Source organism: Protomyctophum bolini (assembly GCF_963924005.1).
Source record: "Protomyctophum bolini genome assembly, chromosome: 22".
Lineage (NCBI taxonomy): Eukaryota > Metazoa > Chordata > Actinopteri > Myctophiformes > Myctophidae > Protomyctophum > Protomyctophum bolini.
This window is the reverse complement of record NC_137883.1, coordinates 35,630,447-35,657,290: the sequence shown is the minus strand read 5'-3', so window position 1 is coordinate 35,657,290 and position 26,844 is coordinate 35,630,447. Positions and strand designations below refer to the sequence as shown.

The 26,844-nt window shown below is 48.7% G+C and overlaps 5 protein-coding genes across 6 annotated transcripts in view; 2 read left to right on the top strand and 3 right to left on the bottom strand.

Annotated features, from left to right (window-relative positions):
• Positions 1 to 4,898, bottom strand: part of vcanb (versican b) — a 57,968-nt gene extending 53,070 nt beyond the window's left edge. Inside the window, exons 1-3 of one of the 2 annotated variants that reach the window (XM_080755278.1) lie at positions 4,725 to 4,898; positions 4,088 to 4,169; positions 1,548 to 1,958 (exon numbers count right to left, since the gene is read on the bottom strand). In XM_080755278.1, coding sequence (XP_080611404.1) covers positions 1,548 to 1,958; positions 4,088 to 4,157 — 481 coding nt within the window. In that variant the 5' untranslated portion in view covers positions 4,158 to 4,169; positions 4,725 to 4,898. The remainder of the gene's footprint in view (positions 1 to 1,547; positions 1,959 to 4,087; positions 4,170 to 4,724) is intronic. The other variant, XM_080755279.1, reaches the window with a different exon arrangement.
• A 1,410-nt stretch (positions 4,899 to 6,308) lies between these two features.
• LOC308309439 (DNA repair protein XRCC4-like) overlaps positions 6,309 to 26,844 on the bottom strand; it is a 61,352-nt gene continuing 40,816 nt past the window's right edge. Inside the window, exon 8 of the mRNA XM_080755280.1 lies at positions 6,309 to 8,455. Coding sequence (XP_080611406.1) covers positions 8,305 to 8,455 — 151 coding nt within the window. The 3' untranslated portion in view covers positions 6,309 to 8,304. The remainder of the gene's footprint in view (positions 8,456 to 26,844) is intronic.
• On the top strand, positions 18,801 to 19,610 carry LOC308309822 (complement component 1 Q subcomponent-binding protein, mitochondrial-like; the record flags this gene model as incomplete). The annotated part of the gene is made up of 1 exon (XM_080755740.1): positions 18,801 to 19,610. The coding sequence occupies one exon, from the start codon at positions 18,801 to 18,803 to the stop codon at positions 19,608 to 19,610; it is 810 nt and encodes a 269-aa protein (XP_080611866.1).
• On the bottom strand, positions 23,572 to 25,455 carry LOC308310431 (tether containing UBX domain for GLUT4-like; the record flags this gene model as incomplete). Its single annotated transcript, XM_080756774.1, has 1 exon — positions 23,572 to 25,455. One exon carries the CDS (start codon positions 25,453 to 25,455, stop codon positions 23,572 to 23,574), a length of 1,884 nt encoding a protein of 627 aa, XP_080612900.1.
• Positions 26,074 to 26,457, top strand: LOC308310430 (replication protein A 14 kDa subunit-like; the record flags this gene model as incomplete). Its single annotated transcript, XM_080756773.1, has 1 exon — positions 26,074 to 26,457. The coding sequence occupies one exon, from the start codon at positions 26,074 to 26,076 to the stop codon at positions 26,455 to 26,457; it is 384 nt and encodes a 127-aa protein (XP_080612899.1).

Below are 26,844 nucleotides of genomic sequence, written 5' to 3'. Positions count from 1 at the left end.
CTACAAACAACACACAATACAACCTACAGTACACTATGCTGCTGAGGAAATGTGTCTTTACCCTACAAACAACACACAATACAACCTACAGTACACTATGCTGCTGAGGAAATGTGTCTTTACCCTACAAACAACACACAATACAACCTACAGTACACTATGCTGCTGAGGAAATGTGTCTTTACCCTACAAACAACACACAATACAACCTACAGTACACTATGCTGCTGAGGAAATGTGTCTTTACCCTACAAACAACACACAATACAACCTACAGTACACTATGCTGCTGAGGAAATGTGTCTTTACCCTACAAACAACACACAATACAACCTACAGTACACTATGCTGCTGAGGAAATGTGTCTTTACCCTACAAACAACACACAATACAACCTACAGTACACTATGCTGCTGAGGAAATGTGTCTTTACCCTACAAACAACACACAATACAACCTACAGTACACTATGCTGCTGAGGAAATGTGTCTTTACCCTACAAACAACACACAATACAACCTACAGTACACTATGCTGCTGAGGAAATGTGTCTTTACCCTACAAACAACACACAATACAACCTACAGTACACTATGCTGCTGAGGAAATGTGTCTTTACCCTACAAACAACACACAATACAACCTACAGTACACTATGCTGCTGAGGAAATGTGTCTTTACCCTACAAACAACACACAATACAACCTACAGTACACTATGCTGCTGAGGAAATGTGTCTTTACCCTACAAACAACACACAATACAACCTACAGTACACTATGCTGCTGAGGAAATGTGTCTTTACCCTACAAACAACACACAATACAACCTACAGTACACTATGCTGCTGAGGAAATGTGTCTTTACCCTACAAACAACACACAATACAACCTACAGTACACTATGCTGCTGAGGAAATGTGTCTTTACCCTACAAACAACACACAATACAACCTACAGTACACTATGCTGCTGAGGAAATGTGTCTTTACCCTACAAACAACACACAATACAACCTACAGTACACTATGCTGCTGAGGAAATGTGTCTTTACCCTACAAACAACACACAATACAATTTATTTGTAACTCACTTAAAACACCCACTGCTCTGCCTATTTTTAATGCCTCTGTAGTTTTTTTGCCTTTGTTTTTTTTTGCTTTCCACTGACCTTGCTCTGTTTTATGTTGTTTGATGTCTTTAGTACTGTATGTATTTTGACTTTTACGTTGTTTGATATACTTAGTCTTTTTTTAGTTTATTATTATTATTATTATTATAAGTACATCAACGGGGTAGTGCACGATATTGTTGTTAATTAGCTCTATCTTCTATTCGTACTCATTGTTATATATATATATATATATATATATCGAGTTGTCTGTTCAGGGGTCTCCTCCCCATCTCGCCAGCTCTTTAGTAAACAGAAAATATATATTTTTGGTTGGGGTCAATGTGAATAACGCATTGGTGTGTGTGTGCGTGCGTGCGTGTGTGACGTGACGTGCGTGCGAGTGTGACGTGCGTGACGCCTGTTGTTTTACTCACCGCTGACATTGAGGCTGACGGTGGCCTGCGTGTCCTCCATGCCGTACATGACCTCGCAGCGGTAGAAGCCGGCGTCGCTGGCCCTCAGGCTGACCAGCAGCAGCGAGGCGTCCCCCGGGGGCCCCCCGCCGCCCCCGGGGCCCTCCACCACCGACACCCTGCCGAGGTACCCGGCGCCCACCTTCACCACGCCGCCCTGGGAGACCAGCACCGTGCGCTCCCCGTCCCCGCTGCCCTCCAGACGCGTCCACTTGATCCTCAGCTGGTCCTCGGGGCTCTGGGTGGCGGCGCTGGGAGGCGGGGTGACCATGGAGAAGTGGCAGGGCAGCGTCACGCTGCCGGCCAGCGAGCCGCGGGCCCAGCGGCCGCCCCGCTCCGACGCGGCGGCGGCTCCATGTTTCTGAGACGCTGCTGGACAAAAACAACAACAACAGACGCACAACCGAGAGTTGTTGTTGGTTAAACCCATTCTGACCTGAGATCAGATTCTAAAAATGTTCTTCTATACATCCTGACAGTTTTCTGAAAAAGCTGTGTTTCTATGTCAGTGGTTCCCTCGATTTTTCAAAAATAGCAGACCTACAAGCTCGTAGCGCGCCACTCGGTGGCGCGCTATGAGCTTGTAGATCTGCTATTTTTCAATAGCTAAAGCATAACATAATGCTATAACACCAAAAGGCCCGGCCCAGAATGGGTTAATTAACTGTGAGTGGACGACCCAATTAAGCATTACACTTGTTTACAACAGGGTCCACCTTGTTCAATTCATCAAAACATTTAGAGACGTACAAATAGACACTTCTATATAGTTAAAGAACAGAACAGGAATTCATCATAAAATAAGCAAAAAGGGAAAAGAAACATATACAGTGAGGGGAAAGGGGGGGATTCAGATTTTACAGGGGCCAGTTTAGAATTGCAGCAGTACATGTAGGTACCCTTTGAGAGCGGTTTTGAAGGAGTCAAGGGATTCACATGTCTTAATGACTGCTGGTAGGGCGTTCCACATTTTGGTGGCATATAGGAGCGAAAATAATTTAGTCCCTTGTTTGTGCCGAATCTGGGTTGTACATGGTTTGTTGCACTCCCTCTGGTGCTGTGGGTGTGGACTTCATTTACATTAAGGAAGTATTTAGACAGGTACATGGGTATCTTAGTGAAGTATTTAGACAGGTACACTACAGTATGCTCTTGGTGGTGTATCGAATCTTGTGGACCAGACCCCAGATGCTGTACTCTGTCGTCGACCCTAAGCCATCCCAGCCTGTCAAAGTGGGAAAAGTGGGGTGTGTTTCCCTCCTTCACTTCATCAGGGACCCCATAAATTGGAGTCCCAGAGATAGAAATGCCATTAAAGGTATATATTCAGTGATTTCACTTAATTCAAATATCACTTATTTTTTTGTTTTGTTGTGATAATCCTCTCTACTATAGAGTGTGCTGACCATATAAGGAGTTCCTCCCTGTCCCCAGTTAACCCCATGGGGGTCAAAAAACCTTAGGTTTCGTTTTTGACTCTCTATCCTGATTGGACGAAGGCTTATAGGTCCCACAGCCAAAAACGAAACCTAAGGTTTTTTTGAGCGAAATCACTGAATATACCTTTAAATGTATGTGGGCCTGTAGACTAAATGCATGTCAAACTATAGGCCAGGCCGGGGGTCCTTGAAATTAACCCATTCTGACCGGGCACCCATTTTGGTGTTAGCATCATGTTATGCTTTACCTATTGAAAAATAGCAGATCTACAAGCTCATATCGCGCCACCGAGTGGCGCGATACGAGCTTGTAGGTCTGCTATTTTTGAAAAATTCGAAGAACGACTGACATTTTTAGAATCTGATCTCAGGTCAGAATGGGTTAATCAGACCAGTGTGTGTCCAGTGGAAACCTGGTATGAATCTGATCTCAGGTCAGAATGGGTTAAAATGGTTGAATCACAGAGCCATATACAATTCTTCTCTTTATGGGGGTCCCTGGTAGGCCTGTATATGTTTATGGGGGTCCCTGGTAGGCCTGTATATGTTGTTCAAATGTGGTCCGTGGGCTATAATAATAATAAATGTCAATGTGGGAGACGGGAGTCCTTGACATGAAGAGGTTTGAGAACCATGTTCTATAGGACCCCCAAATCAACATGTATTAGGCCGCGGACCATTATGCCACTGACTCCAATAAGGGAGGACTTTTACGACTCTAGCAGTGATTCCGAAACATATTCATTTCATGCGTGGACCCCCAGTTTCACACGCATTATGCCACGGACCCCCGATTTAATGGCATTTCTATCTCTGGTAGTGGTACCCCAATTTATATTGTAAAACCACTGTTAATTTTACTCAGAGTGTATAGGCCTACAAACGGACACTAACGGGTCCATTTGGTTCCATTTGTACAATTGGTTCAATTATAATTGAGCTAGGTACCCCCTGGAACTCCCTCAACTGCCTTAAGTAGGCTAGGGGTCCCCGGACCCCACTTTGGGAACCCCTGAGTCATCATGCAAGACGGTACAGTACAGTTGAGTAAATAGGACTTACATGGTAGCGCCGAGGTGGTCGTGCACCCAACACACAACACCCACAGCAGGTGTCGAACGAACACATTCATCCCAACAGCAACCTGGGGGAAAGCACCAATACAACATAATATCAAACTTTATTTAATAAAGTAGGCTAATGAATTAAAAACGTACACAAACTATTAATAACTTCAATTACGCCTATTATTAGGAGGACAACGTTAATGCGTTATATTGTCGTGTAGTTTTGTTGTAGCAAGAACTTCAAGTGCTCTCGGAGACTCTCCGTTGTGAGCGCAGACTGACTGAGGCAGAACTTTGTGAGCTTATAGGCTATATTTTCGAGAATAATAAAAAAGAAGAATCGCGTCAATTAATATGTAAACGAAACGTAAACGGCCACCAAACAAGCAGCATCAACCTAAAATAGCACACATATCTATCTTTAAGTAGACCACATAAAGACCCGTCCCATTGTATTGTAGGCTACACAGACTGAGCATTGCGACGTTTCCATTTTGCCGAACTACATTAATTTGGAACAACCGCAGAGAGTGAGAAATAAAGAGAAAGAGAGTGAGAGAGAGATTTTGTCAACAGTAATTACACTAGAGGCATGAAGAGAAAGATAAATCAATGGTGTCTCAATACAATACCTTGCAGATGTTATAAGTCCAGTATCCAGACGGTATATTTATAAATGAAGTCCACAGAGTCCTATAGATGGAGAGGTGTCAAGTCCAGTCAGTCAGAAGTTACACTTTCCTTCCTTCTCTCTCCGAGTCTCCCCTCCTGCTCAGAACACTCTCTCTCTGCTCTGCAGCCCCGGCTGCAAGTTCAAATCCATTTCACACCCACTGGGATCCGTCATAGGTGGAGAGGAGGGACCCTCTCTCTCTCTCTCCGCTCCCTCTCTCTTTCCCTCCCTCCATCCTCCCTCTATCCCTCTCCCTTTCTGATCATATCACTCTCTCTGGGCATCTCATTCTCTCTCTCTCTCTCACTGAGCATATATAGTCAATCTCAATCTGTCTCTCTGGGCTATTCAATATCTCTCTCTCTCTCTCTCTCTCTCTCTCCCCCCCCCCCCCTCTCTCTCTCTCTCTCTCTCTCTCTCTCTCTCTCTCTCTCTCTCCCCCCCTCTCTCTCTCTCCAGGGCATGGGCTCATTGTAACTCTCTCTGCAAGAAGACAGACACACATATGATTGCAATATACTGTAACTGTACACAACGAGGAATTTATTGTTTAAATGCAAATTTGTTTTCATCGTCATCGTCTCTTTATTCCATTTGCCCCCCCCCCCCACCCCAACACACACACACACACACACACACACACACACAAACACACACACACACACAGTCCAACGTCGTCAGGCTGCTGTGCTGAACAAGTGGAGCTTAGCAGAAACAAACGCAGCACTTTGTCTTGTTGTTTCACATGTTTTTCTTATTTAGATTTGTCTCGCTTGATTACAGTTGTTGAGATGTTCTGTAGATAGCGCGCTGTTTAGACAAGACATCTCCATGTTTACCACGGTAGGCTGTTTAGACAAGACATCTCCATGTTTACCACGGTAGGCTGTTTAGACAAGACATCTCCATGTTTACCACGGTAGGCTGTTTAGACAAGACATCTCCATGTTTACCACGGTAGGCTGTTTAGACAAGACATCTCCATGTTTACCACGGTAGGCTGTTTAGACAAGACATCTCCATGTTTACCACGGTAGGCTACGTACAGTATCTTTGAAGCGCCGCTTTCCATTTGCAATGTTGATCTTGAAGGCAAATTTAGATTTAGTAGTTTGTTTAATAGCGTTCATGTAAATAATAATGAATTGCATTTTTATAGCGCTTTTCCCAAGTGCCCAAAGCGATTTTACAACGGTGCATTCATTCATACATTGGGAGGTGAAGCGGCGAACAGTCGACGCCAGCGTCCTCACTTCACACATTCACACACCGACGGTTGGCGAGCTCAGCCTCACACCGACCGACTCACTGGAGGCAACGTAGGGTTCAGTGTCTTATTGCCCAAGGACACTTCCACATGTGGACAGGAGGAGGAGCCGGGATTCGAACCGCCGACCCATGGATCATTGGACGACCCGCTCTACCTCCTGAAATACAGCCACCCTGTAAATGTAAATGACAAGAGCGTTTTTGTCAAAATGCCTAAATCGTACATTGACATTACAGGCAAAAGAGGAACAAGCATTTAAAAACACATTTAAAAAGTCCTTTTTTATTTATTTACATGCAACACAGTTGGGCTACGCAACACGATTAGCCTGGAAAACGACAAATCTGCCACGGGGGGAGAGAATGGCCCGGCACAGACTGGGTCTGAACTGGCACTCCTCAGTTTGAATTAGATCTCGCTCACCCCAGAGTTGTGGGTGACCAATTTCAGAGCACACTGTTCAAACTTAAAGTGAGACTTTCGTTTGCTGTGTGACGTTGGAATCTGTTCGAAAACCGTCGCCTTGGAAATACATCTTAACCACCGAAGTTCCAGACTAATAATTATGCACACAGCCAGTGACATTGGTCTGGCCATGATAGCTGGCACCATGGTACCACCATGGTACCACCATGGTACCACCATGGTACCTGAATCAGTGAGAGTCCAAATAAGCCAATACACACCCGTTACACAGCCAATACCATCTTTTACCATCAGGGCGACGGTACATGGTACCTTCTCTGCAGGCTATAGGCCGGGCCTCAAGATCCTTTGTTCCCATAAGAATAGAGCGTCGCAGTCCCACACCCTCGAGAGACCCGGGAAATAAATCGCTGTTCATTTTCCTCATAGGCATTTCTTAAAGTATTTATTTAAAGACGGTTTATACGCCGCGGACAAAGCCAACTCGGATCGTGACAAAACGTGACAATGAACACAATATTTTGGGCCGATCAAATCATTAGAAAGAAGAAAATAAAGGCAGGAGACATGACACTATTTGTTTTGTTTTTCTTCTTATAAATTATTTTTATCGGCCCAAAACATTGTGTTCATTGTCATGATTTGTCACGATCCGAGTTGGCTTTGTCCGCGGCGTAACAGTCTTTGAATAAATACTTTAAGAAATGCCTATGGGGAAAAATGCATTGGGATTTATTTCCTGGGCCACTCGTCGTTCTGAAAGGGGGTGGGACTGCGACGCTCTAGGACTTATGAACAAGCAGGCCCCGTCTCAGTTCCGTGCATGAAGTGTGATGCGATACCTCTTGGAACTATGACTGGTGGCCTTCTGTTGGCACTGTTTCTTTATTGTCAACGTACTGTCTGTGTGATCTGTTTGTTTGTGTATGTTTTCTGTATCCTGCTTGGCACAAAACCAAATTCCAAAAGGACAAATAAAGTATCTATCTCTAAAATCCTGGATATCTTCTATTGGCACGGAGGGCCGGGACTCGCTACAACATTTCAAATGACAACTAGAAACATGACATATTTAAAACATTCATAAGAAACATAATCATTGGGTACTTAGTGTCTTATATTGGCTTTATCTTTAGTTCCAATCTAAATTAAATCTACTAAAAGTCATGATCCATAGCTACTCTGTAAGTCACCTCTCACACTGAATGAACCCAAAACAAAACAACATGATGACACTTTAACCGTTCACAAATGTCCTATTATGTGACTGATGGCTCTCTGTAGGGGATTGGCAAACAGTGAAACAAAAACTCTAATCAAAAAGGGTAGTTATTATTACAGCCGATTATGTGCGCTTCGCACAGCATAGCCGATTTACAAACTCACAGCGCGTTGCACTTGCGACACGCTGTGAGCTTGTAGATCGACTGAAGTGTACCGCGAAAGGAGTGTCAGAAGGGTGACGACAGAGGAGTCAGAACTCTTCAGAATAAAGGCTGACGACAGAGGAGTCAGAACTCATCAGAATAAAGGGTGACGACAGAGGAGTCAGAACTCATCAGAATAAAGGCTGACGACAGAGGAGTCAGAACTCATCAGAATAAAGGCTGACGACAGAGGAGTCAGAACTCATCAGAATAAAGGGTGACGACAGAGGAGTCAGAACTCTTCAGAATAAAGGGTGACGACAGAGGAGTCAGAACTCATCAGAATAAAGGTGACGACAGAGGAGTCAGAACTCATCAGAATAAAGGGTGACGACAGAGGAGTCAGAACTCATCAGAATAAAGGGTGACGACAGAGGAGTCAGAACTCATCAGAATAAAGGGTGACGACAGAGGAGTCAGAACTCATCAAACAGGTCGTCTGCACAGGGGGCGGGGCTCGGTGATGCTGCCAGTGGCATTGTGTCGGGAAGCTGGGGGGGGGCTCGCTGCTGCTGATTGGTTGCTGCTGCTGCTGTGCTGCTGACAACCTGGGAGGAGCCCCTCCTGCTAGAGAGAGAGAGAGAGAGGGAGAGGAAGAGATGGAGAGAGAGAGATGGAGGAAGAGATGGAGGAAGAGATGGAGGGAGAGGAAGAGATGGAGGGAGAGAGAGAGAGAGAGAGGGACAGAGAAGGAGAGAGAGATAGAGAGAGAGAGAGAGAGAGACAGATAAAGTTAGAGAGAATTGGAGAGAGAGAGAGAGAGAGAGAGAGAGAGAGAGAGGGATTAAGAGATAGTTGGAGAGAGAGACAGATAAAGTTAGAGAGAATTGGAGAGAGAGAGAGAGAGAGAGAGAGAGAGAGAGAGAGAGGCGGGGGGTGGGGGTTGCGGAGGGGGGTGTAAGGGAAAACAGGTCAGCGGACTAATGAGGCACGTTTACAGCCCAGCTTTCCTTTTGAGACAGGAAGTATATCATGTGGCTCACAGGGCCCGAGACTGGAACCACATGCTCATGCTTTATAGTGTGTGTGTGTGTGTGTGTCTGTGTGTGTGTGTGTGTGTGTGTGTGTGTGTGTGTGTGTGTGTGTGTGTGTTTGTGTGCCGTGCGCGATTTCTTTGTGGATTGTGCAATTTTCGTTCGGGGCTAAAATGACATGGTCTTCATCAAGTGTTTATGATTATCCCATTTTGGGCGGGGACCCCTTTTGGCGTTAGCATCATGTTATGCTTTAGCTATTGAAAAATAGCAGATCTACAAGCTCATAGCGCGCCACCGAGTGCCGCGCCACGAGCTTGTAGGTCTGCTGTTTTCGAAAAACGACTGACTCATAGAAACATAGCTTTTTCAGAAAACTGTCAGGATGTAGAAGACGTTTTTTAGAATCTGATCTCAGGTCAGAACGGGTTATGCAGCGTGTTCACATATTCACACAGCTCCAATGAAAAACCATGTCGGCGTGGCGCAGAGCAGACACGTTGCTGCGCCGCGTCTATTGTAAACGTCCTCTGGCCTCTGATTGATGCGCGTTTTCTGGAATTACACACAAATTACACGCAAGTTTCGAGAGAGCTGAAGGACGTGGGATAATAAAAAGTGAAGTGAAGACATTGAGAGGCAAAAACGGATTTAATGCATTCTGGGCCGGGAAACCCCCTTTTGGTGTTTTAAAGCATTGTGCTGTGCTTTAGCTGTTGAATAATAGCAGATCTACAAGCTCAGAGTGCCGCGCTATGAGCTTGTAGGTCTGCTGTTTTTGAAAAATCGTGAAAATGCCAGCACAAATCTTTGAATATATATTCTTTCAGAGTGAACGTTTTTAACTCAAATCTTTGCTTCTGGGGGGGGGGGGGGGGGGGGGGGGGGGGTCCCTGGAACAACATATTTTCAGATGGGGGTCGGCAGCCAATTACATATGACATTGGGGGGGGTCCTTAGTTTGAAAACCACTGATATAGAAACATTTGTAGAATCGTCATCAGATCTAAACGGTTTAAGAACGTCCAACAGTGGGAAAAGTCATTTTCTTCCACCTATTGGCAGTGGTTCCAAAGTGGGGACCGGGGGACCCCCAGGGGTCCTGGAGGGAGTTCCAGGGGGTCCCCAGCTAAATTATACTTTGGATTTTTTTTTTTTTACAATATAAATTGGGTTCCCAGACATAGAAATGCCATTTAGTCTACTAGACAAATATGCATGTCAAACTGGGGGGTCCTTGAAATTAAAGCAGGTTGAGAAGCACTGCTAGAGCCGTGACAAATCTTCTCTTATTGGGGGTTCCTGGCATGTCTTTTCTAACGGGGGTGCGCTGGGCTAATTAGTGTCAATTTGGGGGTCCTTGACATGAAATGGTTTTTTCGAACCCCTGAGCTATGGGAGCTTGGATTGACATGCAGATTGGGTTTGTGGACTTAAGTGGAAAATGCACACGTATAGCGTTGACTTTGAACAAAACTATTACTTTTCAGGATTCAAATAAAACAACAGCAGAAGTAGCAGATCGTCGAGCTCAAAGTGTGCCACCTCGCGTCGCTCGTCGAGCTTGTAGATCTGCTACTTTCGATGCTATTGTGTAACGCTGTAGTATGATCAAGTAGCATATTTAATTTACAAAAGACTATACGACTCGCAGCTCATTTCCACAATGGAATTACTGAACGTCGCTTGCGCGTTTCATCCTTTCAAGTAATGGTGTGAAAATGTATGCGATTTGTTTATTATCAACAAAGAGGTCAAAGTCAAAAGTCAAAAGATATACTGGACGTGTAAATGAAATCAGTAAAATAAAAACTAAATGCTAGCCCGGCACCTTCCAGTTTTCCCCCTCCAGACCAAAACGTGTTTGATATCAGCCACGACTAAATAAATATCTGACCTGATATCAGGAAATGCGTCGCTCTGCTTACGCAACAGCTGCCATTGTGTGCATGTTGTCGTGGCGACGTCAGCGACCACTTGCTTTGTTATAAAGCAAGTTTACAAGTGCAATTCAAGCGTTTAGCAGACGCCCTTATTTATCCAGAGCGTATAAACCAAGTGTGAAATCAGACTTAAGTGGGGGTGAAGCGTGCCGTGAACCCTAATAAACAAACAGAACGACAGGGTCAATAGCCCCCATTAGTAGAGTGCAAAGAAACAGTGATGTCGTAGTGGCTCTAAGACACAGTGGAGGAGAGCCAGGTGAACATCAATCCCCCGACATCATGTCAGAGCCAGGTGAACATCATGTCCAAACAAACGTTGCTGTCTAAAAAACATTCTCGTGGTCGAGCAAAATAATAAATCTTTAACCCATTCTGACCTGAGATCAGATTCATACGAGGTTTCCACTGGACACACACTGGTCTGATTAACCCATTCTGACCTGAGATCAGATTAAAAAAAATGTCAGTCGTTCTTCGAATTTTCAAAAATAGCAGACCTACAAGCTCGTAGCGCGCCCACTCGGTGGCGCGCTATGAGCTTGTAGATCTGCTATTTTTCAATAGGTAAAGCATAACATGATGCTAACACCAAAATGGGTGCCCGGTCAGAATGGGTTAAGTGACCAAGTGGTGACCAGCGTAATAGCTCAGCGCATAGCGTCGTTATAGCAGCCTGTCACACAAAAAGAGCCTGATAAGCAGTAAAAAACACACTGACCACAGCGTTGTGCTAACTGCTAACACAGTGACCACAGCGTTGTGCTAACTGCTAAACACAGTGACCACAGCGTTGTGCTAACTGCTAACACAGTGACCACAGCGTTGTGCTAACTGCTAACACAGTGACCACAGCGTTGTGCTAACTGCTAAACACAGTGACCACAGCGTTGTGCTAACTGCTAAACACAGTGACCACAGCGTTGTGCTAACTGCTAACACAGTGACCACAGCGTTGTGCTAACTGCTAAACACAGTGACCACAGCGTTGTGCTAACTGCTAAACACAGTGACCACAGCGTTGTGCTAACTGCTAACACAGTGACCACAGCGTTGTGCTAACTGCTAACACAGTGACCACAGCGTTGTGCTAACTGCTAAACACAGTGACCACAGCGTTGTGCTAACTGCTAAACACAGTGACCACAGCGTTGTGCTAACTGCTAAACACAGTGACCACAGCGTTGTGCTAACTGCTAAACACAGTGACCACAGCGTTGTGCTAACTGCTAAACACAGTGACCACAGCGTTGTGCTAACTGCTAACACAGTGACCACAGCGTTGTGCTAACTGCTAAACACAGTGACCACAGCGTTGTGCTAACTGCTAACACAGTGACCACAGCGTTGTGCTAACTGCTAACACAGTGACCACAGCGTTGTGCTAACTGCTAAACACAGTGACCACAGCGTTGTGCTAACTGCTAAACACAGTGACCACAGCGTTGTGCTAACTGCTAACACAGTGACCACAGCGTTGTGCTAACTGCTAACACAGTGACCACAGCGTTGTGCTAACTGCTAAACACAGTGACCACAGCGTTGTGCTAACTGCTAAACACAGTGACCACAGCGTTGTGCTAACTGCTAAACACAGTGACCACAGCGTTGTGCTAACTGCTAACACAGTGACCACAGCGTTGTGCTAACTGCTAAACACAGTGACCACAGCGTTGTGCTAACTGCTAAACACAGTGACCACAGCGTTGTGCTAACTGCTAAACACAGTGACCACAGCGTTGTGCTAACTGCTAAACACAGTGACCACAGCGTTGTGCTAACTGCTAAACACAGTGACCACAGCGTTGTGCTAACTGCTAAACACAGTGACCACAGCGTTGTGCTAACTGCTAACACAGTGACCACAGCGTTGTGCTAACTGCTGGGGACAGATAGTATAGGCAGGAGGTCCGTCGGACATGTTGGGCTTGTGGTGGGACATTTTTGTCGACGTTCCAGTGTTGCCGCGGACATACGAATAGAGAGGACCAAAACACCTGAATGGAGGAGCCCTGAATGACCACAACAGGTCTGTAACTCTGAGAGTGTTCCAATGGAGGAGCCCTGAATGACCGCAACAGGTCTGTAACTCTGAGAGTGTTCCAATGGAGGAGCCCTGAATGACCACAACAGGTCTGTAACTCTGAGAGTGTTCCAATGGAGGAGCCCTGAATGACCACAACAGGTCTGTAACTCTGAGAGTGTTCCAATGGAGGAGCCCTGAATGACCGCAACAGGTCTGTAACTCTGAGAGTGTTCCAATGGAGGAGCCCTGAATGACCGCAACAGGTCTGTAACTCTGAGAGTGTTCCAATGGAGGAGCCCTGAATGACCACAACAGGTCTGTAACTCTGAGAGTGTTCCAATGGAGGAGCCCTGAATGACCACAACAGGTCTGTAACTCTGAGAGTGTTCCAATGGAGGAGCCCTGAATGACCACAACAGGTCTGTAACTCTGAGAGTGTTCCAATGGAACCATTACGGGTCCATTTGGTTCCATTCGAACACTCTCAGAGTTAAAGAACCACCAGTACTAGACTACTAGAGGACTCCTAATGTGCCTTATAGTGTCACAGTAAATAATTACTATGTAGGGGATTTATTGGCAAACACTGAGACGAAACTCAAATCAAAAAAGGGCAACAGCGGACCGATTATTTGCGCTTCGCACAATATAGCCGATTTACAGAGAGACGCTGTGAGCTTGTAGATCGACTGTACAGTGTACAAGTGTACAGTGAAAGGAGTGTCAGAAGGGTGACGACAGAGGAGTGAAGGGAGCAGTCAGAACTCATCAGAAGGGTGACGACAGAGGAGTGAAGGGAGCAGAGCGCTGCGTCAGAACTCATCAAACAGGTCGTCTGCACAGGGGGCGGGGCTCGGTGATGCTGGCAGTGGCACTGTGTCGGGAAGCTGGGGGGGGGCTCGCTGCTGCTGATTAATAATAATACTTATTCTGGAGAAAACCTGGAGACTTGGCGACGGTATTAAAGTGGGTGTTATGATCAAAATAAGAACATTATTGTTGTTGTTGTTGCTGCGAGAGTGAGAGGTTCTAGCCAACACCAACTCGGGATTCCTGGATCGCTGCCCTCCACAATGTCCTATAATCCACCATCAGGTTCTTGAGCTCTGCAGTGTTGTCAGCCAAGATGTCACGCCGCAGCACGTCTACATAGGTGGTGGTACGCTTCTTTCCCCTCCTGGCTTTGCCCTGGGTTGGCTCCCATACATAAAAACTGGCCATATGACAAATGTGATAATCTTTGGGTCAGCGATGAGGTCAGCACAAACAAAAAAATGTCTGGGTTTCCGAGGCTAGCACAAATGTGATGAGGTCAGCACATTTTGGGCAAGTGGCTATGGCTGCTTTTAGCCCGAGGAGTGTATTTTGTGCAAAACTATATGCTTGGAATGGATTCAGGACCTAGTTTGACATTTTTTACATTTTGCCTGCCATAAGGATGTTAACCCATTCTGACCGGGCACCCATTTTGGTGTTAGCATCATGTTATGCTTTAGCTATTGAAAAATAGCAGATCTACAAGCTCATAGCGCGCCACCGAGTGGCGCGCTACGAGCTTGTAGGTCTGCTATTTTTGAAAAATTCGAAGAACGACTGACATTTTTAGAATCTGATCTCAGGTCAGAATGGGTTCATCAGACCAGTGTGTGTCCAGTGGAAACCTCGTATGAATCTGATCTCAGGTCAGAATGGGTTAATGGTAGGGTCACAAGAAACCCCTATAACAAAATTGCCCAATAATTACCAACACCAATATTTTAGGCCAATAAAAAAAAAGACTACCAAAATTCCCCACCCGTCCACCTCGACTGCCGGACTATTATAATGGAGTGTGAAACAGAATCAAACATTTGCCACGGACACATTTTGTCCGTGTACAGACATGTTTGGTGACCTACAGGCCTACAGTTTGTTGTTGATGCGTGTGTGTGTGTGTGTGTGTGTGTGTGTGTGTGTGTGTGTGTGTGTGTGAATGGACTAGAAAACATATACTGTGTAGGACCCTTTAGTACATCACATTTTGTTCTATTACTTTTTACATTTCCTGCAAACACTTTCCTCCGGTTTTTTTTTCTTCTGCTTGTAGATAGGCTATTTTCACTATTATTTAAATGTGATATTTAAAACATATTTTTTTAAGCAAACATATTAACTGAAGTCTTTGCTTCTGGAAGTCCTCTTGGCACAAAATATTCTTTAAGATGACGGGAGGGTCCGCAGCCAAATGCTTTTTAAAGGGGGGGGGTCCTTGTTGACATGAAGAACCTTTGAGAACCTGTGGTTTACAGGTCCTCTTGAGCTGACGGGGTTATATTTGAACCCCCTGAACCAGAACGAGAGAGAGAGAGAGAGAGAGATCATTATCTGTCTGTTTTACCATCGTGCTTCAGGCCACCACCAAATTCAAAATGTTATTTTTTACAGCGTCCGGTGAGAAAGCACGTCTCTCTCTCTCTCTCTCTCCCTCTCTGACGTGGCCACGCACCGACAATCACAACACACACACACACACACACACACACACACACACACACACACACACGGCGGAAAAGAAAGCCGGACGGCAGGGGCAGTGTGAGAATAAGAGAGAAGGGGAGGGGAGGGGAGGAGGGGGTTAGGTTAGGGCCCTGGGCTTCTTTTAAATCATTACCAACTGTATGACAAACACTGCATGCACCACCCCGACCAACCCCCCCTCCTGGAAGCAGTTAAGAGGAAACAAGAGATGTTGGTGGGGTCGGGGATATGTTGAAACACACTGCTAGTGTATAGGAGACCACCAGAGTCCCTCACACAGTCGCACACGCACACACGCACACGCACACGCACACGCACGCAAGCAAAGCAACGCAACGCACGCACGCACGCACGCGGGGAGAGAGGGGACATGAGGTGAGCATTGTGAGGAGTGTGACCCCCCAGGAGGTGGGGGTTAAGCCCCTAGCATGGGTCATATGAGCCCCCCCCCTCAGCCCCCACACAGAGGAGGTATAGTCTGGTGACATACCACAGGCACAGGCTTCTAAATACCTCCCCCACCCCACCACCCCGATCATGTGTTAGTTTATAGGGTTTCAAACATGAGGTTGTCACCCCGCGACGGGCGTTATTTTCACTTCCCCCCCCCCCCCCCCCACACCATTTATTTAGTTCTTTCTTTAATATCTACTGTATCTATAAAGTCTCCTCTGTATACAGTATGTATACCGTACGTCTGTAATCCACGTCACTCGGAAACCGTTCGCCCGCCCCACCCACCTCAGATTCCACACACGTGTCCCAGAACCACCACAGGGAGTGCAGGGCCCGGAAGGTGTCGAGGTCCGTCAGATCGCCGGTTGTCCCAGAACCACCACAGGTATAGTGCAGGGCCCGGAAGGTGTCGAAGTCCGTCAGATCGCCGGTTGTCCCAGAACCACCACAGGTATAGTGCAGGGCCCGGAAGGTGTCGAGGTCCGTCAGATCGCCGGTTGTCCCAGAACCACCACAGGGATAGTGCAGGGCCCGGAAGGTGTCGAAGTCCGTCAGATCGCCGGTTGTCCCAGAACCACCACAGGGAGTGCAGGGCCCGGAAGGTGTCAAGGTCCGTCAGATCACCGGTTGTCCCAGAACCACCACAGGGAGTGCAGGGCCCGGAAGGTGTCGAGGTCCGTCAGATCGCCGGTTGTCCCAGAACCACCACAGGGATAGCGCAGGGCCCGGAAGGTGTCGAGGTCCGTCAGATCGCCGGTTGTCCCAGAACCACCACAGGTATAGTGCAGGGCCCGGAAGGTGTCGAGGTCCGTCAGATCGCCGGTTGTCCCAGAACCACCACAGGTATAGTGCAGGGCCCGGAAGGTGTCGAGGTCCGTCAGATCGCCGGTTGTCCCAGAACCACCACAGGGAGTGCAGGGCCCGGAAGGTGTCGAAGTCCGTCAGATCGCCGGTTGTCCCAGAACCACCACAGGTATAGTGCAGGGCCCGGAAGGTGTCGAGGTCCGTCAGATCACCGGTTGTCCCAGAACCACCATAGGGAGTGCAGGGCCCGGAAGGTGTCGAGGTCCGTCAGATCGCCGGTTGTCCCAGAACCACCACAGGGATAGTGCAGGGCCCGGAAGGTGTCGAGGTCCGTCAGATCGCCGGTTGTCCCAGAACCACCACAGGTATAGTGCAGGGCCCGGAAGGTGTCGAGGTCCGTCAGATCGCCGGTTGTCCCAGAACCACCACAGGGATAGTGCAGGGCCCGGAAGGTGTCGAGGTCCGTCAGATCGCCGGTTGTCCCAGAACCACCACAGGGATAGTGCAGGGCCCGGAAGGTGTCGAAGTCCGTCAGATCGCCGGTTGTCCCAGAACCACCACAGGTATAGTGCAGGGCCCGGAAGGTGTCGAGGTCCGTCAGATCGCCGGTTGTCCCAGAACCACCACAGGTATAGTGCAGGGCCCGGAAGGTGTCGAAGTCCGTCAGATCGCCGGTTGTCCCAGAACCACCACAGGGAGTGCAGGGCCCGGAAGGTGTCGAGGTCCGTCAGATCGCCGGTTGTCCCAGAACCACCACAGGTATAGTGCAGGGCCCGGAAGGTGTCGAAGTCCGTCAGATCGTCGGTTGTCCCAGAACCACCACAGGGAGTGCAGGGCCCGGAAGGTGTCAAGGTCCGTCAGATCGCCGGTTGTCCCAGAACCACCACAGGGAGTGCAGGGCCCGGAAGGTGTCAAGGTCCGTCAGATCGCCGGTTGTCCCAGAACCACCACAGGGAGTGCAGGGCCCGGAAGGTGTCAAGGTCCGTCAGATCGCCGGTTGTCCCAGAACCACCACAGGGAGTGCAGGGCCCGGAAGGTGTCGAGGTCCCAGAACCAGCACCAAAGCCTCTGATGCGAGACCTCGACCCTTTATTAGGTGATCACACCTGAATGCATCTCTTCCGTCCCAGTTCTATTCACGTCAGGAGGAGGGAGAGTTGGTCATGGGACATTTGGTCTCCATATTGGGGATATTCGACTAGGACGTCGGGCTATAATGACATATGACTAATGTTGACCTAATGCTGATATCAGACCCATATATGGATCTTATTGGCTCAGTCATGCTGGCAAAGGGAGCAGAGAACTCATCAAACAGGTCGTCTGCACAGGGGGGCGGGGCTCGGTGATGCTGGCAGTGGCACTGTGTCGGGAAGCTGCTGATTTATAATCGCTGCTGCTGATTAATAATAATACTTATTCTGGAGAAAACCTGGAGACTTGGCGACGGTATTAAAGTGGGTGTTATGATCAAAATAAGAACATTATTGTTGTTGTTGTTGCTGCGAGAGTGAGAGGTTCTAGCCAACACCAACTCGGGATTCCTGGATCGCTGCCCTCCACAATGTCCTATAATCCACCATCAGGTTCTTGAGCTCTGCAGTGTTGTCAGCCAAGATGTCACGCCGCAGCACATCTAGGTGGTGGTACGCTTCTTTCCCCTCCTGGCTTTGCCCTGGGTTGGCTCCCATACATAAAAACTGGCCATATGACAAATGTGATCATTTTTGGGTCAGCACTTAATGTGACGAGGTCAGCACAAATGTGATGAGGTCAGCACATTTTGGGCAAGTGGCTATGGCTGTTTTTAGCCCAAGGACTAATGCTTGGAATGGAGGATTGGGGATATTCGACTAGGACGTCGGGCTATAATGACATATGACATGTCTCTAATACGACTATCCCTATATTTGGTCCGGGTTGACCTAATGCTGATATCAGACCCATATATGGATCTTATTGGCTCAGTCATCCTGACAAAGCCTAATGGGATAATATATAAGAGGTCTGCTCAAGGCAGAAGGGTCCTCAAAGCATCCTGGTTTAAGTTCTAGTTGAACGGAGGTCCTTCCGTGTCCTTCCTTCCACACGTGTGTTGACGGCGAGCAAGACGCCGGTTACCCGACTCACTGTCCTCGTTAACTTCATATACATACTTTCTCTAATTAACTGGATTTGTTGTTATTGTTAGAATGCTCAAGTCTCTTGTTCGCGCGGTGGGAACGTCTGTTCGAGTCTCTGCCGCTACGACGTCAGCGGCCCGGTCTCTTCCACTCGCAAGCGGCCCGGCGCTATGCGCTCCCAGCTCGGCCACAGCTCGGCCGTTCACCCGGTCCCTGTGGATGATGAGCAGTGGTGGCAACGGAGCTTCTTCAGGCTTCAGGCCCAAACTGTTCAGCTCTAAGATACCGAGACCGTCAGTGTCGTGTGGATGCGGGAGTCTACACACAGACGGAGACAAAGCATTCAGTGGTTTCTTGCCTGATGAAACGCTTCCAACGCTTCCAACGCTTCCAAAGATGTCTGGAGGGTGGAAGCTGGAGATGAACGGCACAGAAGCCAAACTCACTAGGTTCATTTCTGGAGACGAAGTCTCTATCACCTTCAACGTCAATAACAGTGTTCCTTACTTTAAGGAGGAGGCTGATCAAGGACAGTTTGTTGTTGAAGTAACAAAACAGCAACAGGAACATTCCCTAGTGTTTGACTGCCATTACCTTGAAGTTGAGGTCGGGCATGGTGGTGATGGTGAAGAAGAGAGTGACATCTTTGCCATTCGTGAGGTCAGTTTCCAACTGTTAACTGACTGGAAGGAGACCAGCTATACACTCAACACAGACTCTCTGGACAGGGCCCTGTACAACCAACTAATGGACTTCTTAGCTGACCGAGGGGTTGACAACACGTTTGCTGATGAACTGATTGAGCTCAGCACTGCTATTGAACATCAGGAGTACATCGGCTTCCTGAAACAACTCGGTACCTTCGTCAAATCCAACTAATAAAATCTTGAATTACTTCATGACTATAGTATTAAATGACGACATTGTGTGCAATGTAGTTATTTTATCAGTTCACAAAGTAAACATAACTATAACTAAATGCATTTGAAATTCAATAAAAAGATTACTTTTCAGGATATCAATTCGAAAAAATAGAAAAATAATTGCCTGCTATTTTTGAAAGCTCGTGAAAATGTAGTGCAAAGCTTTGAATAATATATATTTCTTTCAGAGCGAACGTTTTTAACTCAAATCGTTGCTTCTGAGTCCCTGGCTGGAACTACATATTTTGAGATGGGAGCCGGCGGCCAAATACATATATTTTTGGGGGTCCTTAACCCATGCTGACCTGAGATCAGATTCATACGACGTTTTCACTGGACACACACTGGTCTGATGAACCCATTCTGACCTGAGATCAGATTCATACGAGGTTTCCACTGGACACACACTGGTCTGATGAACCCATTCTGACCTGAGATCAGATTCATACGAGGTTTCCACTGGACACACACTGGTCTGATTAACCCATTCTGACCTGAGATCAGATTCTAAAAATGTCAGTCTAAAAATGATTTTTTTTTTTAAATAGCAGACCTACAAGCTCATAGCGCGCCACCGAGTGGCTATTTTTCAATAGCTAAAGCACAACATAATGCATACGATCCATGACGTGAAAAAGGTTGAGCACCACCACTGACATAGACCCATTTTAGAAGGCATTCGTATAGAATCGTCCTCACGTCTAAAAGTGTTAATCTGCTAAAAATAATCTTATGCAATATGTAGTGGGGAGGGGGTCCCTATACTTCATCTCTCTCTCTCTCAGCTAAGGGGGTCCTTCCTTGGCCTATAAACCCTTGAGGACCCCTGCTCTGCCCGAGAGAGAGAGTGGACCCCAACATCATCCAGCCACAGCCCTGGGCCTGGCACCAGGTCTGGGTACTAGGTCTGGGTACTGGGTGTTGCAGCCCTGGGGCTGGCACCAGGTCTGGGTACTGGGTGTTGCAGCCCTGGGGCTGGCACCAGGTCTGGGTACTGGGTGTTGCAGCCCTGGGGCTGGCACCAGGTCTGGGTACTGGGTGTTGCAGCCCTGGGGCTGGCACCAGGTCTGGGTACTGGGTGTTGCAGCCCTGGGGCTGGCACCAGGTCTGGGTACTGGGTGTTGCAGCCCTGGGGCTGGCACCAGGTCTGGGTACTGGCCATCCCTGCCAACCACTCAAAGCAGCTGGGGATGTAATGGCACCACTTTGGGCCATCTGTGTGCCGGTGGTACAATCACTGGCACTCTGACCACGGCCCGGGCAAAGGATGTTCATTCTGTTCTTGGAAAAAGAAAAGAAGGGGGGGGACTACTACCAGAGGTTTGATCCAAAAACAATGTGAGATTGAGACATGCCTTGTATTGAGACTGTTTTCTAAGTAGCCCCATGTCTTAACCCATTCTGGGCGGGAACCCCTTTTGGTGTTTCTTTGAGGCATTGTGTTATACTTTGGCTATTGAAAAAAATTGCAGATCTACAAGCTCGTAGCGCGGTCTGCTATTTTTTTTTAATCGTGAAAATGTGGTGGAAACCTTTGAATATATATATTCTTTCAGAGTGAACGTTTTTAACTCAAATCTTTGCTTCTGGGGGGGGGTCCCTGGAACCCCTTTTGGTGTTTTAAGCATTGTGTGTTATACTTTAGCTATTGGAAAAATAGCAGATCTACAAGCTCTTGAGCTTGTAGATCTGCAATTTCGGTTAGGTCTGCTACTTTTGAAAAATCATGATAATGTGGCGGAATCCTTTGAATGTATATTCTTTCAGAGCACACGTTTCTAACTAAAATCTTCGCTTCTGGGGAGGGGGGAACAACATATTGGGGTCGGCGGCCAATTACATATAATTTTTGGTGTCCTTGACAAGAAATATGGAGAACCACTGATATAGAAACATGAGGTTTTTCTGAAAACTGTCAGGATTTAGAAGATTTTTTTTTAGAATCGTTCCCAGGTCTAAATGTCTTTAAAAAAAGACATTGGCAATTGAGTGTTATATGGGCACAAGGAGGCTAGTATTTTGGGGAATTGGATTTGGAGCAAATGGCAGTCGGAGATCTCTGAGTGTGTGAGTTTTGCACGCACACGCACGCACACGCACACACGCGCGCGCGCGCGCACACGCACGCACGCACGCACGCACACACACACACACACACACACACACACACACACACACACACACACACACACACACACACACACACACACACACACACACACACACACACACACACACACACACACACACACACACACACAAACACACACACAAACACACACACAAACACACACACAAACACACACACACACACACTGGTGCTATGAGTGAAAGAACCAAAACAAAATGTTGCATAAGTGTGTCTTTGAGACTGGGGGCTTTCTGGGCCTAGAAAATAGAATTAGCCACTGCGGCTGCTAAGACAGCAATAACAATATTTCAATAAACAGAAGAGTTTAATCAGTAAAATGACAACAAACACATGGATGAAATCCACCGATGTGAAACGCCAAGAAAAACCATTTAAGCTTCAGACCAATAAGAGAAATTCAGTGTCTTCCCGGGACGCAAAGTTACCATGGTTATAGTTTGCATTATGAATGAATTAATGAATGAATAAACCATTTCATTTATGTATTTTTTTTAAATAGTGAATATAGCTGATTAAGCTCACAACGCATCTCACCATGACACACTGTAGGCTATGATTTCTGAAGATGTTTTTTTTTTTTTTTTGAAATTATCTTTGTTTTGGGTGTTTTTGTCAAATTGATATCTGCAGAATTGTTCCGTAATGGACTGTAAGTTCTGTGCCATCATGAAGTGGAGACTGGATGTTGGGTTGTAGAGTTCAAATCAGTGGCTCAGTGGTAGAGTGACCGGATGGGAACCGCAAGGTTCCCAGTTCGAACCCTGTGGGCTCCCCCAGAGCTAGTGTCCAAGTGTCCTTGAGCAAGACACTGAACCCCTAATTGCTCCCGATGGGGGAGCAACCCCCAATTGCTCCCAGGTTGGTGCCATGCATGGTTTCCTCCGGCATCGAAGATGCCTTGGATAAAGGCGCAAGGCGCTATATAAATGCACCATTTACTACCATCTTGGAAACTCTTGGTCTCGAAAACCAAACCGCAACCGAACTCATTTTTTTATCATACATTTTACATTTAATGGCACCACAATATACTAAACGCATATATTAAAAGTCTGGTCAAAACCTCATTCACTAGAACGGAGTAACAAATGCTTCTGCGGCCAGCAGGAAGGGGAAAAAGCGACATCTACTGGGCATCTTAGAACTGCATGCGGATAATGACCTCAAATCCAGCAGAGCTTCATTGCTGTGCCTGGTCTTCAGTACAGCAGGTCTGGGACCCAGACCCAGGGCTCCTCAGAGTCACCACAGAACAGTTACTGCCAACTATGTATTTATTTATTTATTCATGGGTGTGTGTGTGTGTGTGTGTGTGTGTGTGTGTGTGTGTGTGTGTGTGTGTGTGTGTGTGTGTGTGTGTGTGTGCGTGCGTACGTCCATGTGTGTATACTACGTATACGCGTCGTGTGTGTTGGAACTGTTGCAGCTCAGCAGACATCAAGTTATCAAGTTGGAAAGATTTATCTCGCTCCAAAAAAAAAAGGTTATGTATACAATTGCAACACAATTGTATACAATATATACTACATGATGTAGTGTGGTGGTCCTGGCTTTCTCTCTCTCTCAGCTAAGGGGGGGGGTCCTTAAAAAACGTATAGATATATTCTGCCACGGACAGACATGTGGAGAACATTGTAACGGTAGAGCTTCATATAAATAGATATTGTCGAGGGGGGTGCATGGTCACTCATCATGACCACCTGAGCAGCCATCACCTGGGTGAAGGTGAAGCCGAACAGAAAGGTGCATGACAGAAAGGTCCATGTCACTTCTTACCGGGCAGCTTCAGCCATTTTGGTTCCTTATTGCCAGCGTGAGAGCGGCTAGGTCTGGGCTCCTGGTTGCGTGCTGCAGAGGAGGAGGAGGGGGCGTTCACACCGTCCTGTGTGCTGATTGGACCGCCGGTCTCCATGGCAGCGTGTGACGTAGGACCGCCATCGCAGCCGGCGGCGGCGATGGACTCGTTGGCCTGCAGGGCCGAGACCTGGCCTTCCACTGCGGCGCTCCGCAGGTAACCGTCCCTCGCGGCGGAGACGTCGTCGGCGGCGCCAAAGTACACCAGCGCCCCGGGGAACAGGCCGGCCCGGTACAGCGTGGCCGAGGCGTCCGCGTCCACCAGCGCTCTGGGCGGCGCGGTGAACAGACAGAAGCCCAGCCGGGGGTCCTCCAGGTGGTCCCTGACGAAGCGCCGCAGGGCGCCCACCGTCTCCAGCGGTCCGAAGAAGCCCTGCAGGACGTGGCGGTCGGGGAACTGGACCCTGACGACGGCCCGGGGGTGGCGCTCCATCCTCTCCCTCATGCGGGCCTCCTCTCTCTGGGGCGTCCTGGCGGCGGCCGTCGTCAGCGGGGCTTCCTCCAGCTGTCGCCGCTCGCTCTTCAGCTGGGCGAAGCGCTGGCGCACGTCGTCCGCCGTCACTTCGAAGAAGTCGTCGGGCGGGTCGTCCCGGTGGGCCGGGCTGTCGTCGTGGCGAACCCAGGAGTCCTGGTGGTAGACCAGGGCCCGCCTCTCCACCGGCTGCCCGTCTGGCCCCTCCCCTGGCTGGCCCGCGGCGGCTTCGGTGCGGCCGACGGACTCGCGCGGTGCGGACAGAGACGAGTGTAAAGATGATGACAGCGATGATGATGAGGAGGAGGAGGGGGAGGGGGAGGGGGGCGCCCCACATCCCCCCAAACGCTGACCCCCGCCAGAGAAGGGGACAACGGTGGGGGCGGGGGGGGGAGAAGGAGCCAGAGCTTCAGAGGAGGAGGCTGGTTGGTGGGCGGAGTCGAGTCCCGACGACAGCCCCGCCTCCGCAGCTTGCACTCCGTCCTGTGTGGGAGGGGCCTCGGGCCGCTCCTCTGCCTGTGTGGGAGGGGCCTCATTCCGCTCCTCTGCCTGTGTGGGAGGGGCCTCAGGCCGCACGGCATCCAATGGGATGGGTCTCGCTCCCTGTTGCACACACCATGTGTCGGCGGCGGCGACACTCGGGTCTGGCAGCGTCTCCGCTGGCCTGTCGGGATGTCTGGTTCTGATTGGGGGTTCTTGGGCCACGGGGGGCATGGGTGGCGTGGGAGCGCTTTCCACCACATCGCCCCCGTCCTCCTCCTCCTCCAACGAGCGTTTGCTGTTCTTCCTGACGGAGAACCTGATGACGGCGCTGCCTCCCGTCAGTCCCAGAGACTTCAACGTGGCCGCCCTCAGAGCCTCCTCGCCGCTCACCTCGTCTCTCATGTAGACGCAGACGGGCGTAGCGGCGGCGGCTCCCGCCGCCGTCGACGACGACAAGCCGGTCTGGGGGAAGTGCGCCAGCACGGCCCAGAGGTTCTGCCCGCAGGCGAAGGATCCATGCAGCCGCGAGCCGTCCTCCATCTGGAGGGCCACGCGCACCACCTCCTCCTGGCCGTACGTCGTCTGTTGTCTCCTCCTGGCGCTCACCGCCAACGCCACCATCTCCAGACTGGCGTTGTTGGGCAGGCTGGCGAAGCGCCACTGCAGCGCCAGGTCCAGGACGCTCCTCTGGAACCTCAGGGCGTGGTCGGCGGCATCGAAGCCGTGCGTCCGGCACACGTCCTCCAGCACCTGGAGCAGCGGCGTGTTGGCCGACACTCTGACCGTCTGCCTCCGTCCGTTGGGCGTGAGGACCGTCACCGCTGCGCTGCTGGCCGACATGATGATGGGGGGCCTTGAGAGTGTGTTTATCGTTGTTGTTATGAAACTGAATGAATATTTGACTCACGGATAAAGTCTGGACGCTACGTTTGGGAGACTTGGATGTTTCACACAGCCTGCCCTCTCTCTGCGAAGTCAGTGACTGGAATGGAAAGGTTGCCCTGGGCGGGGCCGCAAATCTCCACCAGAGAAGCACTGACATCACTGACATCACTGACATCATGCGTGGTGTCACATAAACATGCAAATATAGAGTTACACATAAATATCTCCATATTTGTCATTCTCTACATCATCATGACGTAAAAGAGACCTATTTGCTCAGACACTATACGACGTAAAATTCGCCATTCATTGTCAATGGGAATCAGACAAAACAACATCATATTCTGACACGGACCGACAGGAGAACATCTTATAAGAGACGTTGTATCAGTAGAGCTTCATATAAATAGATATCTTCGACAGAACAACATCATATAACTACTGTAGATATCCCCTTCCCGTCTCCATAAGAGACATCATATCAGTAGAGCTTCATATAAATAGATATCTTCGACAGAACAATAATAATAATAATAATAATAACTAGATATCCCCATCCCCGTCTCCAACAACATGTCCAGTGCGTACGAGTCTCCTAAGCCCAGGGTCAACTCCTCCATGCTGAGGCAGTACACCAACAGGCCCGTGTCTTTCATCGGACGAGTGGGCGAGGTCCATCCGACCGGCAAGACCTTCGTCCTGTCCGACGGAGAAGGGAAGGCCTCCGCCGTGGAACTCCACCGCCCCCTGGAGGAGGCGCTGAGCGGCGCGGTGGTGGAGGTGATCGGAGTGGTGTCCGACGAGGGAACCGCCATCGTGGCCACCGCGTACAACGTGCTACGGGAGGACAAGGAGCGCGGCGTCGCTTTTGACCTGGAGCGCTACAACGAAGCGCTCAAAGTCATCCACGACTTCCCCCGACGTTATCCCTTTGAAACGCCCTCCGGCACCCACTGAACCCTGGAGAAACCCTTCCGTTGTTCTCCTCAACGTTATGCCTTTGAAACGCCCTCCAGACACCTACCTACTAGGCCCTGGAGAAACCCTTCCGTTGTTCTCCTCAACGTTATGCCTTTGAAACGCCCTCCAGACACCTACCTACTAGGCCCTGGAGAAACCCTTCCGTTGTTCTCCTCAACGTTATGCCTTTGAAACGCCCTCCAGACACCTACCTACTAGACCGTGGAGAAACCCTTCTGTTGTTCCCTCAACGCTAGCCCTTTGAAATGCCCTCCAGGCACCCACTGAACCCTGGAGAAACCCTTCCGTTGTTCTCCTCAACGTTATGCCTTTGAAACGCCCTCCAGACACCTACCTACTAGGCCCTGGAGAAACCCTTCTGTT